Source organism: Dipodomys merriami, unplaced genomic scaffold, assembly GCF_024711535.1.
Source record: "Dipodomys merriami isolate MVZ:Mamm:240054 unplaced genomic scaffold, mDipMer1.0.p SCAF_7, whole genome shotgun sequence".
Classification (NCBI taxonomy): domain Eukaryota; kingdom Metazoa; phylum Chordata; class Mammalia; order Rodentia; family Heteromyidae; genus Dipodomys; species Dipodomys merriami.
In genome coordinates, this window is record NW_027206290.1 from 71,349,607 (window position 1) to 71,365,229 (window position 15,623).

The 15,623-nt window shown below is 47.7% G+C and overlaps 1 protein-coding gene across 1 annotated transcript; it reads right to left on the minus strand.

Moving 5' to 3' along the window:
* Positions 1 to 277: 277 nt before the first annotated feature.
* Ahcy (adenosylhomocysteinase) lies at positions 278 to 14,356 on the minus strand. The gene is made up of 10 exons (XM_070007097.1): positions 14,237 to 14,356; positions 9,078 to 9,268; positions 7,613 to 7,688; positions 5,253 to 5,402; positions 4,266 to 4,378; positions 3,466 to 3,673; positions 3,290 to 3,377; positions 3,090 to 3,207; positions 2,006 to 2,200; positions 278 to 1,288 (listed from the first exon to the last, which is right to left on the minus strand). Exons 1-10 carry the CDS (start codon positions 14,262 to 14,264, stop codon positions 1,157 to 1,159), a joined length of 1,299 nt encoding a protein of 432 aa, XP_069863198.1. The 5' UTR covers positions 14,265 to 14,356; the 3' UTR covers positions 278 to 1,156.
* Positions 14,357 to 15,623: the final 1,267 nt, after the last annotated feature.

Consider the following 15,623-nt stretch of genomic DNA (forward strand, 5'->3'; position numbering starts at 1 on the left):
TTTTTTGCTGGTTGTGGGGCCTGAACTCTGGGCCTACGCTTTGTCCCTCAGCTCTTCAGTTCAAGGCTAGCACTCTACCACTTGAGCCACAGTGCCACTTCTGGCTTTTTCTGCTTATGTGGTGCTGAGGAATTGAACCCAGGGCCTCATGCATGCAAGGCAAGCAGCACTCTACCACTGAGCCATCTTCCCAGCCCCAATACCTTCAATTTTATGACTATAACCATATCATGTCACACAGCTGAGAGTGGAACATAGAATTAAAAAGTTTCAAAAATTATTTTAGGCACCAAAATTTTTTATTTATCCACTTCTTGCTTTCTTTTCACATTCCAAATATTATACAAACATTGTAACCAAAGTTTTTTGTTTTGGGGTGTTTTTTATTGTTTTTTGTTTTTTTTTTTGGTCAGTCGTGGGGGCTGAACTCTGGACCTGGGTGCTGTCCCCCAGCTCTTCAGCTCAAAGCTAGCACTCTACCACTTGAGCCATCGCTCCACTTCTGGGTTTTTCTGCTTATATGGTGCTGAGGAATTGAACGCAGGGCCTCATGCATGCAAGGCAAGCACTCTACCACCTTTCCAGCCCCCAAAGTTCCTTTGACCCAAACAACAAGCCATCACATTACAAAGTGATGGCATCTAATCCTTTTGTGTTTCTGGCCCCTTGCAACTTCCATCACTCCTTATTGTCTATACCTTCAAAGTCTATTCTAATTCCAACAGTTTGTTGCCCTTTGACATATACAGCTCCTTCTCATCTGTCAAGAGCTGAAAAATGAATAAGCCTGGCAATGAAAAACATGGGTCTAAATCCACAGGCCAGATGAGGCCTGGATGGTAAAGTGCATGGGCTTTGTAATCACCACTACCAACCTCCAGCCTAAGGAAGGACTGACTGGGTGAGCAGTTCCAAGCCTATGAGCTCATGGTTCCTGTGGATGTCTCCCTTGCACCTCCATCTTGAACACGGCCTCTCCATTCCCCCTGCCACACTTGCAATAGTATGAGGATGCAACAGGACTGAGTGACCAGCCCTAGAGAGTCAATGGGCAACATCAGCAAAGCAATTACAAAATTGGTGCCATTTGCTTGGGAAGGAGAGGTGGAGTCTGGACAAGGAGGGCAGCTGGAAGGTGGAGGGGCAGCCCTGGCTCTCAGTAGCGGTAATGATCAGGCTTGAAAGGGCCATCGCGGGACATGCCCAGGTACTGGGCCTGCTTTTCAGTCAGCTTGGTCAGTTTCACATTCAGCTTACCCAGATGGGCTTCAGCCACTGCCTCATCCAGCTGGGAAGAAACAAAGACAAACCTGAAATTAGTGCCATGCTCTGGCAACCTTTACTGTATCAAGCCACCAAAAGACATAACTGCTCTTTTGGTTGTCTGTCATAGGTTGCCTACATTATACCTCATCCTATCATAGCCAGCTTCGGTAGGCTTGCCAAGTAAAATGGATGTAGTAGGAAAAAGAACCAAGAAATAAGCAGAACTATGGAATTCAGACTGAAGTTTAGTGGTAAAACATGTACTTACCACATACAAGACCTTGGGTTCAATACCCCAGAGTTACAATGACACCAAACCATGGATCCAGTGTCTGCATTTAAGATTTCCCTATTATACAGCCAATTTGCAATTGTTAAGAGTTGAGTCTAGGGCCTCTACTTTATCATTAGCCAAATCTCGGACTCTTTTTTCTTTGGAGACAGAATCTAATATAGCCCAGGATGGCTTCTAACTTGTGATTTCCAGCCCCCACCTCCTCTTAAGTAACTATGATTACAGCAATGCACCACTGCACCTGAACCATGGTCTAGCACAAGAACCCTAATAAAAACTATCATCCTCTTTTTACAAAGAAAGAAATCCAAGTTGAGAAAAGTAAAATGAGTTACACAAGGTCACAGAGTTAGGAAATGTCAGATGTGGACACCGGTTTTAGCTCCAAAGCCCCCAAATGTGTCAGGCATCAGAGCTAGGGACTCCAGAGCAGCAAGAACCCACCTTCTTAGGCAGGAAGTGAACCCCAACAGAGTATTTGTCCGGGTGGGTCCAGAGTTCAATCTGTGCCAGCACTTGGTTGGTGAAGGAGTTGCTCATCACAAAACTGGGATGGCCCATGGCACAGCCCAGGTTCACCAGTCGGCCCTCAGCCAGCAGGATGATGCGGTGCCCATTCTTCAGCTTGTAGCGATCCACCTGCCCAAGTTACCAGAGTAGTGGTGAGGCCTGGCAGGGCACTTCCTCAGTCTTCCCTGGCTTCCCACCTTGCCCAGAGGGCCTGGAATAAGCCCAGTATAACCTCCACAGTGCTGGCATATACAATTAATGATAGCCAATCAATTCATAAGTCTGCTGTGGGCACTTAATGAACTGACAGAAAGCATTTGGCACATATAGATCCTCGATAGGTAGAGCTGACATCTTTATTATTATTGCTATGTACTATAAATTGCTATGTACATAAAATGATCACATGTAATCCTAAATATTATATAATTTAAGTACTACCATCTGCATTCCACTGGAGTCATCTGTCCAGAGCCAAACACTAAAAAGCAGCCATAATCTGAGCATTGATCCTCTGAATTGCCATCAGAAAGTTGAATATGGAGCCAGGGTATAGCTCAGCATGTGCAAGGCCCTCAATCCCATCCCCAGCTCTACAAGGTAAGAGCTTGTTTAACATGGAAGCTTTTGTAGGCAAAGCCACAATGTCTTCCAGAAGCTTATTACTTTATAATCAGAGAAGAAAATGTAGCCCACATAAAGTCTTATGAACCCAAGAAACCTATTTCTCAATGCCCTGTTGCAAACCTGTCCTTTCTGCAGCTTAGTAACTGGCTTCTACTTTTCACACAGCTGCTCCACTCAGAACCAGCATCCTTCCCAATCCTTCCCTGTCCTGTACTTACCCGGCAGGGCTGTGAGAGGACCCACTCAGGCCCCAGTCTGACACCCCAAGGCTAGCTCTGAACCCAGGCTGACTTCCCTACACCCCACTGTTGGGATGCAACAGCTTCCTTGGTGGGTAGCTCACAAGCAGGCCCTTCTGGGTCCCCCATTGCCCTTGCTGCTGGTTTCTCACCTGGGGCTTGATGTTCACTTTCTCCACAGCATTCTCATTGAGCCACTTCACATCAATTTCCACATCAAAGTGTCCAATGTTACACACAATGGCATCATCCTTCATCTGCTCAAAGTGCCTGTGGAAATTACCATCAAAGACAAAGCACAGCCCCAAACCCACATTCCCCCTGGCCCTCAGGACCTCAGGGTGGCACCTACCGGCCCAGGATGATATCCACGCAGCCTGTGGTAGTGACAAATATGTTGCCCTCCTTACAGGCCTCATCCATGGTGGTCACCTCATAGCCTGTGTAGATGGTGACCAGGGGTTATCTGGGTGGCCTTACTCTCCCTCTGGCCCTACTGGCTGACAACTAATCCTCGCCCCATCATACCCTCCATGGCAGCCTGAAGTGCGTTGATGGGGTCAATCTCAGTGATGATGACACGAGCCCCAAAACCCCTCAGGGCCTGGGCACAGCCCTTGCCCACATCACCATAGCCTGCTACCACAGCCACTTTGCCCGCAATCATCACATCTGTGGCCCGTTTGATGCCATCTATGAGGGATTCCCGGCAGCCATAGAGGTTGTCAAACTTGCTCTGAAAGGAGATAGGGCAAAAGGACAATGGGAACAAGCAGCAGCCCTGGGGCCAGGCCTGATTGCCTTCTGAACTTGCCTCCCAAGTGCTGCTCATCTTTATAAGCTCCAACACATTCTCACTACCCTTTCTCTGCTGCGATCTATTACTAGGAGAGATTACTAGAGGGAAGAATCCGCTTAACTTCTAAACCATAATACTCACTAGAGGAGGATGGGATTCCCACTTTCATTTGGCTTTTTCACTCAAGTATGGCACTCTACCACTTGAGCCATATACCTCCACTTCTGGCTTTCTGCTGGCTAATTGGAGTTGAGTCTCACATACTTTTCTGCCCCAGCTGGCTTCAAACTGTGATCCTCATATCTCAACTCAGATCTCCTGAGTTGTTAGGATATTAAAGGTGTGAGCCACTGGTACCTAACCTATACAGATTTTGAACCCCAGCCCTTAGGCTGGCTGGAGACCCTTTCTCCCTTCAGACAAGAGCTACATGGCCCTAGCCTGCAGCCTTCCTGAACGCCCTTCAGAAGCTTATTCCTCAAATGTACCAGGGCCAACAGGTAGAGATGTGACTGGCCCAAGGACTCACCTTGGTAACAGAGTCATTGACATTGATGGCAGGCACCTTCAGAACCCCGTTGGCCATCATTTTGTAGAGGTTATGGACCCCAGTGGTGGTCTCCTCAGAGATGCCTCGGATGCCTGAAAGAGGGCAAGCGTGCCAGGACCACACTTGAACTCTCCAGACATCTCATCTTGCTTCTCCATTCACCCAGGCCTGAACTCTAGGCCTGGGTGCTGTCCCTCAGCTCTTCAGCTCAAAGCTAGCGCTCTACCACTTGAGCCACAGCGCCACTTCCAGCTTTCTGCTTATGTGGTACTGAGGAACCAAACCCAGGGTCTCATGCATGCAAGGCAAGCGCTCTACCACTGAGCCACCTTCCCAGCCCTGCTTCTCCATTCTCACTGCTATGATCTTAGTCCCTGCCACCATCACTTTCACCTGCCTTCACTACCATAAGCAGCATCCAGCAGCCATTTTTAAGATGTATATTTGCAAAAACATGTATTTGAAACTCTCCATAATTACTCTCAGGACAAAGCCAAACTCTTTCCCCATAGGACATTCAGGATATACCTGGCCTTCACTGAAGTTTCAACCGTATCCTATAATATTCCCAAGGAAAAGCTCTTGTCATTTATTATCATCATGCTGGCTTCTTTTTGGTTTCCTCAATAGTCAAACCTTTCCAGCCTTAGGACCTTCTCACTCTTTGTACCCCTCTCCGACTACTCTCCTCCCCTCTCTGCTTCTACAAAGTTGGCTCCTTCCTAGCTGATCCTAGTCCTATGTGGGCCCTTGGGCTACCTACTCACCCAGACACCTAGCCAACCTCTAGCCCCACATCATCCAAAGTTGAGAGACCAGGCCCCAATACACCTGCGTGAGTCTGCTATCCCTCTCGACCCCTGCTTCCACAGAATCCTGGAGTTCTGCTAGGCCTGCTTCCTCAGGTAAAGGAGCAAACCCCATCTGGCCCATCAGCAACCAGCCTACCTGCTCTGCCCTACTTACCTGACAGAAGCTGTGGGTACTTGGTGTGGATGAGGTTGGTAAGGTCACCACCGTCGTCCAGAATCATGTTGAGGGGACCATCCTTGAAGTACAGAGTCTGCTCAATGCACCAGAGGTACTCCTCATCTGTTTCGCCCTTCCAGGCATACACTGTGGAAAGAATGGGACATCAGATCAGGGACTGGCTTTCCCTACCTGCAACCACTACGGAGAACAACCTCTTCTTACTAACTCCCAGCCCCTCTGAAAACATGGCAATGAAAAGAACACTACTTGGATCCAGACAGATATGAACTCAAGTCCTGGCTCTGGCACATACCAGCTGTGGCTGCTTGAACTCAGGACCTAGATGCTGCCTCTATGGGTTTTCTTGCTCAAGGCTAGTACTCTACCACTTGAAACACAGCTCCATCTCAGGTTTGTTTTGTTCTTCATGGAGATTAAGAATCTCATGGAAAAGCGCTTGCCTAGCAAGTGCAACGTCCTGGGTTCGATCCCCAGTACCAAAAAAGAAAAAAAAGACAAAAAAAAAAAAATACAGTTAAAGAATCTCATGGAAGCCGGGCGCTGGTGGCTCACGCCTGTAATCCTAGCTACTTAGGAAGCTGAGATCTGAGGATTGCGGTTCAAAGCCAGCCCAGGCAGGAGAGACCGTGAGACTCCTATCTCCAATAAACCACCAGAAAACCGGAAGTGGCGCTGTAGCTCAAGTGGTAGAGGGCTCGCCTTGAGCTGAAGAGCTGAGGGACAATGCCCAGGCCCAGAGTTCAAGGCCCATGACCAACCAAAAAAAAAAAAAAAAAAAAAAAAGAATCTCATGGATTTTCCAAACCTCAATTCTCAGATCTCAGCCTCCCAAGAAGGATTACAGGTGTGAGCCCTCCCGCCCCCAAAACCCAGCTCCAGCTATGTGATCTTGAGCACATCATTTCACCTCTCTGAGCCTCAGTTTCCTCCTCTGAATTCACAGTAGCATGAATTAAATAAGACAAGAAGAAAGTGTAGCCCTAGATATATCTGGAAAAAATGATTTCCTTTTATATCCGCCTTTCTGCCTGGGCCCCAAGGATGGGGACATCAACCCACACAGACCTGGGTTCCCACCCAGTGAGACCCACAATGCAGGATCAGAGTTTGCTCTTCACTTGAAAGGTCTTGAGGACCTCCCAGCTGCTACAGCAGTAATGCTGAACAGCAGCTACATGCATGGAGCACTTCTCAAGATATACCAGACGTGCTAACTCCTTTCAGCCCCATCCCATTTTCCTCAGAGAAACCCTGTGAGGCACACATGGCCATCACCACCACCTACACCCAGAGAAGGGCTACGATATGCCTGCACATTCTAGACTGGTCACTAAAGCCATGGATACTGTCAGCCAGCATCTGCCCTATCATGTGAGATGACTGGGACAAAGATGATGGGTGCCCAGGAGCTTCCTGTGAACAAAGAACACAGGCCACAGCTACGCCTGTCCCCAGTCTGAGAAGATGTTCTGAAAACAAAAGAGGGCCACACAGCCCAACCAAGGCTAAGAAGTGAAGGCCATGCCTCTTCTTCCCTAGTCAGTCTTTGGAGGAGCTCTTTCCACTTCCCCTTCCAGCTGTGGCTGATTAACGTCTTCAATGTTCTATTTAATCAGGGGCTTGAGGCATGGTTTAAGTGTGAGAGCACCTATCTATCAAGCATAAGGCCCTGAGTCCAAACCTTAGTATTACCAAAAACTATATTATCACCATCAAATCTAAAAACTCCCCTCCTGAGGTGACAGACATGGCCCTTTTCCAGCAGGCCGTGAGAAACTCCTTCCACATATAATACTCCACTGACTATTATCCCACCCTGACCCCATACCCCAGGCGCTTTTCTTTTTTTTTTTGGTCGGTCATGGGACCTGAACTCTGGGCCTGGGCGCTGTCCCTCAGCTCTTCAGCTCAAGGCTAGTGCTCTACCACTTGAGCCACAGCGCCATTTCCAGCTTTTTTCTTTTTGCTTATGTGGTGCTGAGGAATCGAACCCAGGGCCTCATGCATGCAAGGCAAGCGCTCTACCACTGAGCCACCTTCCCAGATCCACCTCAGGTGCTTTTCTTCTTCCATATTTCTCCAGTTCTTTGGCAATACCCATACCTTTCCTGTAAAGAACTTCTTCTCCCCTACGTCATGTGACTCCCTATCTTAAGATCCTGCCCTCACATGATTAAAATGGGTTCAATAGCATCTTCCATGGATTTTAGTTGATGGTGGGACAAAGCAGCTCTTTCCCATGAATTATCAGGTTACAACTGCCTCCCTGCCATGTGGAAGTCTACTTCTACACAAGTCAGGGAAACAAACACATCCCAGCAGCAAGGACTCACCTGGAATGCCAGCCTTGGCAATGGCAGCCGCTGCGTGATCTTGAGTAGAGAAGATGTTGCAGCTGGACCATCGCACCTAGAAGGGCCAGAAAAACAAGGCTGCTGGTCATCGAGATGCACTGCACACATAATCTGACAGGCTGAATGGAAACCTAACTAAATACGAGTTGTTGCTGTTGTTGTTTCAAATAAAACAAAGTAAAAGCAAGTGCCAAAATAATGTACGAAAATAAAGAATGAGGACAACTGTGAAAAAGTTTGAGAAGGGGTGCTCAGAAGCACCAGGATTGTAGGAGGTTAGGAGAGGAAGGTCCTGGAGCCAAAGATACGAAACTAGGGATCCAATCAGTGTCAAAACCACAAGCTAGAGACTCCAGGCTGAGTGCATGGGAGACAGAGAAATGACAAAAGCCAGCTGAAAGTTATTGAGGGCAAAAGAGTTCAGGCTGAGGATGTAGTAGTTCAGGTAGAACCCTTGCCTAGCAGGCAAAAGGCCCTGGGTTCTACCTCTAGCAACACATGCAAAAAAAAAAAAAAAAAAAACAAACAAACAAACAAAAAAAATTGGTTCTAGGCCAGCCAGGGCGGAAAAAAAAAAAAAAAGAAAAGAAAAGAAAAAGAAAAAGTTTGAAATTCCATCTAAACAGGAAAATCTGGGCACACTGTTACATATGTCAGCCCAGCTATAGCAGAACTTATAAATAGGAAAATCAAAGTCTAGGCCAGTTCCATCAGAAAGTAAAACCCTATCTCAAAAATAGAGCAAAAAGCCGGCGCCTGTGGCTCATGCCTGTAATCCTAGCTACTCAGGTGGCTGAAATCTGAGGATCACAGTTCAAAGCCAGCCCAGGCAGGAAAGTCCGTGAGACTTATCTCCAATAAACCACTAGCTATGGCTCACGCAGTAGTGTACTTGCCTTGAGCTGAAGAGCACAGGGACAGTGCCCAAGCCCAGAGTTCAAGCCTCACAACCAACAACAACAACAAAAAAAGAGCAAAAAGGGCTTTAGTGTGTTCTCTCCTAGACAGAGAATGTATGTTGAAAATAAAGAGGTATGAGCCCTGGAGTGCTCTGTTGACTTTGCTGCCATGCCCTGCCCTGCCCCTCAGTAAGAGATCTTGATAGACATGCTTCAGGCTAAAGCCATCTGAACAGTCCATACTTCTGTCAACTATAATTAGTTGAGAAGAAGTACATGCTCCTAGGAGGACCAGTGAAAAACAGTTCTTAGATGACTAAATGGGACACTGGGGTTGAATTTTTCCAGGTAGAACTCTCAGTCAAGAGGACGTATTGAGTGCAGTCTGGGAGAAAATCTGTGGAACACTCACCACAAAGGATAGCAACACTTGCAGATGGAGAGAGAAGAACCTAGTGACAAGGAGAAGAGCCCCTGTTGGCCACAGGTGTTCCCACCCCTCCAGTCTTCTTCCCTAGCGGAGCCCAGGCAGCTACAGGCCTCACCTCAGCACCCAGGGCGACAAGAGTCTCAATGAGGACTGCTGTCTCCACAGTCATGTGCAGACAGCCAGCAATCCGAGCACCCTTCAGTGGCTTGGAGGCAGAATACATCTCTCGCATGCGCATCAGGCCCGGCATCTCGTTCTCTGCAATGTCCAGGGCCTTGCGTCCCCAGGCAGCCAGGCTGATGTCCGCTGCAGGGGCAGGATGAATTAAGAGTCTTATGAGCCACCTCCTTCCACCAACCATGAAGCACCAGTCACTAAGGATCTGATTCACATGTGGACATATAACTCTTTTTTTTTTTTTTTTGGGGGGGGGGTCCGGTCGTGGGGCCTGAACTCTGGGCCTGGGCACTATCCCTCAGCTCTTCAGCTCAAGGTTAGCGCTCTACCACTTGAACCACAGTGCCACTTCCAGCTTTTTTCTTTTTGCTTATGTGGTGCTGAGGAATCGAACCCAGGGCCTCGAGCATGCAAGGCAAGCACTCTACCACTGAGCCACCTTCCCAGCCCCGGACATATAACTCTTGGTATGACAACTTGTCATTCTCTGATTCAATAAGCATGTAGGGAACTAAGACAGTCTAAAAAGAAAGACCTACTCATGCCTATAATCATAGCTACTCAGAAGGCTCATATCTGAAGACCACAGTTCAAAGCCAGCTCAGGCACGAAAGTCCATGAGACTATTACCTCAATTAACCACCAAAAGCCAGAAGTGGAGCTATGGCTCAAGTGATAGAACTCTAGCCTTGAGCAAAAACAAAGCTCAGGGATAGCACCCAAGCCCTGAGTTCAAGCCCCAGGACTAGCACACATGCATGTGTGCACGCACGTGCAAACACACACACAAACACACACAGAAGACAAGACCTGGTTCCTGCCTAACTTTAGCTTACCATCTTAGGGAAAACAAATTTAATCAAAGATTATGCAAATATATGAAAATCAAAGACAAGTGACTCTTTGTAAACTACCTAACATATTCTTCCCAATCCCCCTTTCTTCCTCTGACACCTGCCTATCAACCTCCAGGTCATTCCTCAGACCCTAATGATTCTAGATCCTGGCTTCTATTTTCCTTTCCAAGTAGTCACTCTTAGTGATTCAATACTCATAAATACAATTCAACAGCTTGGACTTGACACAGTTCTTGATCTCCTTAATGTTTATGGACATCCTTCTTCCCCACATTCTTTTTCATGCAAATGGAACTCATAAGTGGCCACTCTGCCCCAGAGGAGAAAGAATGGCTTGTCTGACTAGCAAATTTGAGAGGAAAAGCTTAGATTCTGCCCATCAACCAAAGAGGTATAAGTAGGGTGAGAATGAAAGAGGGAAAGGACTATGTAGAAAATTTATTATAACCATTGCTAATAAAACTAAGCCAGTATGCTTGCTACAGTGCATGTAAATAATTTCAGAGAGTAGGGAATAATCAGTGGTAGGGCACAAGCAAGGCCCTGGGTTCTATCTCTAGCACCAAAACAAATGAACAGTTTCAATGGTGAAATATTCCACTCCTGCTGCATCTCAGCACAGCTATTTTTTCCTACCACTCATACTATTATTCCCTGGTAGCCCATCAGCCATGATAGCTCTCCCTGGAAAAGCTGGATTTCAAGCAATCAACTCCAACCACATGTCTCAATCTTCCCGGCTTTCTGCCTGCAGAACCCCAAAGCCAATAGGCTACAGCCAGTCAAGCCAGAATTTCTCACCATTAATCTTCTACTGCCCCTCACCACACTCACTTCCATAGTCTCTGCCCACCACCTCTGTCCTCTGTTCCTTCCCTCTGAACACAGACTTGGCACAGCTCCCACCCTAGTTAAACACCAACTGTTCTATTGCACATAAATGGACCTCACAGGAGGATTACAACCACACTGAGTGGTGTGGTTTACTTGCCCTTAAATCTCACAAGACAAACAAGCACGTTCATAATATCCTTCCTATAATATTCTCCTCATACTTTGCTCCCCCACTTTCTCCAAACCTCCAACACCTTTTCAGCAACTGACAACCCTGCTTCACAAAGCATTCAGCTTAAGAACCATGCCACTCTTCTTCCCTGCACGGTTTCCCTCAGCTTTAATTACAGATAGGCTCACCCCATCCCCCGACCTCCTTTAGGGTCTTACTACTCCACTGAAAGTGCCCTCCTCAAGCTGTCCAAGTCTGACACCCCATAGCTGATTGCCAGTTACTAAAGTTCATGCTTCTCCCGGCAGCAGCTACCCCACTAATTACTCCCTCTCTCCTGAAACTGTCCTTGGCTTCAGACTTGGTCCTGTTTTCCTCCTACTTCCTGACTCCTCTACATCCAACTGGCTCTAACAGCTGGAAGCCCTCAGGGCTCCATCTCTCTCTTCTCCAACCCTTGCCAAATAAGTTAATCCATTCTTCCAGTTTTAAATACCTTTCCTATGGTGATGACACCCACACATTTATTTCCATAATCCAATTGCAGGCTCAGCATCTGTACATGGATGTGCAACTCAATCTATTAAATATCAAGTGTGAGCTCTCATGACTCCTGGGCCAGAGTCAATCTCTCCATTTTAGGAAATGAAACCACCATTCACCAGCTACTCTGGCCAAAATCTTGTGCAATTTCTCGATTTCTCATTTCCAGTTTCATCTTCTTCAGCATGTTTTTAGGTGACCATCCTAAATACAAAAGCAATCCAACCACAATTTACCAGTCCCATCTAAACTGACATTTCTCAAGTGGACCACTGAAGCAGCCTTTGTGTTCCTCCTGTTACCAAATACCATGTTCGGACAACAGCCAAGAGGGAAGGGAAAGCCTTCACAAGAGTGTTATACCACCTCCACTGGTCTTCTTCCCCTCTTAGGAGGTGTGCATCACTGATCAGCCATATCTTGTCTTTAGACAAGATAAAGTAATTCTCACTCCAGGGCTTTAATACAAGCCTGGAAGGCTCCTCAAGACAATAATCAAGGGGCTGGGAAGGTGGCTCAGTGGTAGAGTGCTTGCCTTGCATGCATGAGGCCCTAGTTTGATTCCTCAGCACCACATAAGCAGAAAAAGGCAGAAGGGGCACTATGGCTCAAGTGGTAGAGCACCAGCCTTGAGCTGAAGAGCTGAGGGACAGCGCCCAGGCCCAGAGTTCAGGCCCCACGACCAACAAAGGAAAAAAAAAAAATGGAGACAATATTACATTATCTGCATGCATGTCTATCTCAAGCTTCTCCTTGGGTCACCTTTCTATCTCCAGTGTCCAATAGGGCCTGACACAGCGAAAGAGGTCAGCAAATGTTTATTGACCACCTCTGTTGTTACAACTACATGAGAAAAGATTCATGAAAAGGGCAGACATGGGACAAGGGTGACCAAAAAAAAAAAAAAAAAATCCAAACTTCACTAAATTCACAGCATTTGTCAACAGGAAAGAGCCCCAAAAGGGGTTTGCCCAGGTTCCATAGCCTGGCAGTAGAACTAGGCAAAACCTCCAAGGGCTAGAGAAGGGACCCTTTCAAGGCCTTCCTATAAGGGATAATGGGTTCTGTGATATCCTAAGCTCCCACCACTCCACTACCACCTGTCTCTCCAGCTAAAAGTAAATTCCATCATGGCAGCTGTGCCAGTCCCAAAGTTCTCCATGGAACCCTCAACTTTCAATGCATAAGAGTTGCTGGTGTTCCAAGTTCTGGACCTTCTGGTACCCTGGAAAGCTCACAGCTTCAGAAGTCATAGGAACACCTGTCAAGAGGAAGCAAGACCCTCTCTAGACCTTAGTTTCTTGTCTGTAGAGTGAGGCTAACTATTCGAAATCTTGCTGTGGTTCCCAGGATTACAGAAGATGCCAAATGGGCAAAGTGTGGCACACAGCATTCCCTCCCTGATGGAAATGTCCTGAGCTGATCCTTTCATCACCAAGATTCCTACTCCAAATCTGGCTGTTTCTCCAACCCACTTCCCTCAATCACTAATCTCTCCAGTGTAAATTCTTATTCTAGCTCTTCTACAGATGCCACCTTGACTTAACCTTTATGGGCTTCAACATCACCTGAAGACAATGATCTACTCTGGTGGCTACTTCATAACCTACTATTTTAACAGAATCTGCAAGTCACTTGTTCAAGTTTTTTTCTTCTAATGGGATGTCACCCCTATTAAGATAACTGCATTAACACAATCACTATCTACACAGCAAATGCTCAATGTTGATGTCTCTTTCTGTTTAATGGTGTTTTGAGCTTATTTCAAAAGCTAAATTTTAGCCAGCCTGAGTTGGCTGTTGTTTTCAGTAGGGTCTCACTGTGTAGCCCAGACTGGCCTCAAAAGCAATCCTCTTGCTTCAGCCTCCACAGTGTTGAGATTATCAGAGACCGGACCCAAACTGTTTTCTGCTGAAATTACATTAGGATTGTTCCAAGTGTGTTCACTTGCATATTGGGTTTTTTAACCCACTCAGAAGTCTAGATGCCCAGGGTTTAAATCCTGCTCCACCATTTCCTAGCTCTAAGGATTTGGGCAAATGATCTCTGCCTCTCGATAAATGTGTTAATCTAGGCTCAGGTGTGCTCATGCCACAGTAAATGCTCAATGAACTTCCACTGTCATGATAACAGGATTTGTTTTTCAAACTCCAAATTTTCTTGCGTTTGTCGGCACAGCTATCCCCTTTGGCCAGGTGGATAACACCACCTACAGAGAAACCGCCCAAAATCTCCGGTGCACGCGGTCCAGTCCCGGCCGCTAGCTTCCAGGCCTCTCCTCCCTAGCGCTTGCAGAGCCAGTGCCCTGCCCCGCCCTGCAGGAGGCCTAGGATCACCCAGTTGACCAGGTGGCAAGCTCGGGTGCCCAGGGCTAGTTGCGCGGTTCAGAGAGTGGCAGACTGTGCTTCCCCTACTCGCCCCTGCCGCCTCTTTGAGGGACTCCCAACTAGACCTAGACTGGTAGCCCGCGCAACGACAAAGGGCGCGCGCCGCATGGCATCTTGGGACCTGTAGTCCGCCGCGGCCTCCTCGGAGGCGCTGGCCGAAGCGCGAGGACTACAATCCCCACGCAAACCCGCGCGGGCAGGAACACGCCGAGCCTGTGATTCTAGGGATTCTGGGCGGCCGCCTTCAGAGACAAGCCTGGCCGGCGGCGAGTAGCAGCGTCTGGATGCAGGTCCTAGAACTCACCGACTTTGTAGGGCAGTTTTTCAGACATGCCGGCGGCGCTTCCGCACACAGTGCTGTACAGGAGAGAAAGGGGCCGGGCCTGAGACGGAGCACTGGACCGGCGGCGTGGGCAGGGAATTGCGCGCCGCGCCGGCGTCTTTAAATATCCTCACTATATTTGCATATTCATGAGTCAAGCTGAGGCTGAGCCGTTTGGGGCGGAACCCAGCGCACGGGGGCGGGGCCTAACCAGACTTTGAACCCTACTGAGAAGAGCGCAGAAGTTACCCGTTTGCTGCCCTTGGACTTCTGACACCCGACCCAAAGGAAGTGCGAGAAGAGGCATTGCTGTCCTTTCTTGGATTCAGTTAGTGAATCTGATGACAACCAAGCCAGCCAGTTTACCTACTCAATCCTGTTTCCTCAGATACCTACTACACACCAGACCTTTCCCCATCCCTAAGTCATTATCAGAGCTCCCAGTTTGGGTAAATAGGCATGCACTTCTTTATACTTTTTCATTGAAGTCATTGTACACTCTGTAGGATTCTGTGTTAAAACACTTTTTATAAGGCAGGCGATGGTGGCTCACGCCTGACATCCATCTTAGCTACTCAGGAGGCTGAGATCTGAGGATCGCGGTTCAAAGCCAGCCCGGGCAGGAAACTCCCCATGAGCCGGCGCTATGGCTCAAGTGGTGGTAAAGCACTACCTTGAGCACAAAGAGACTCAGGAACAGTGACCAGGCCAAACGTTCAAGCCCCACAACCACAAAACAACAAAAACAAATTGACAAAACCTGGTGCCAGTAGCACAAGGGATGAGGGACCACATGACAGGAGTCATATGACAAGGAGGTCATGTGATGGAGGATCCTGCGACTGGGAATTATGTGGCAGGGTCACGTGACATGGCTCCTGTGTTTGGGTCATGTAGTGTGTGGTCACATGATCTAGATCACTGTCCTGTAGTGGGGTAACCTGGTCAAGTCACTATGGGGCCACATGATATGGGGATCACGTGGTCAGGGTGGTGTGGTGAGATAGGTCATACGATGTGATCTTTGGGTCATGTGGCATTTTTGGGGTCACATGATGGGGAGACATGACCTGGAGTCACGTGTTTGGGGGTCACGTGATACTGGATCACCTGCCGTTTGGCATCACGACGTGCTTGGAGTCAGGTGATCTGGTCATGTGTTTGTGGTCATGTGATCCAGGTCACGTGAAATATTATGTATGGAGTCATGTGATAGTGTATATTGTGATAAAGGTCACGTGGTAAGGATCATGTGATGTGGAAGTTGCATAGTGGCAAGTGATGAGGGTCTAGGGTCACAGGATACAATAGAGATAAGAAGCTGTAATCCTAGCTACTCAGGAGTCGGAGATTTGAGGGTCCCTGTTTA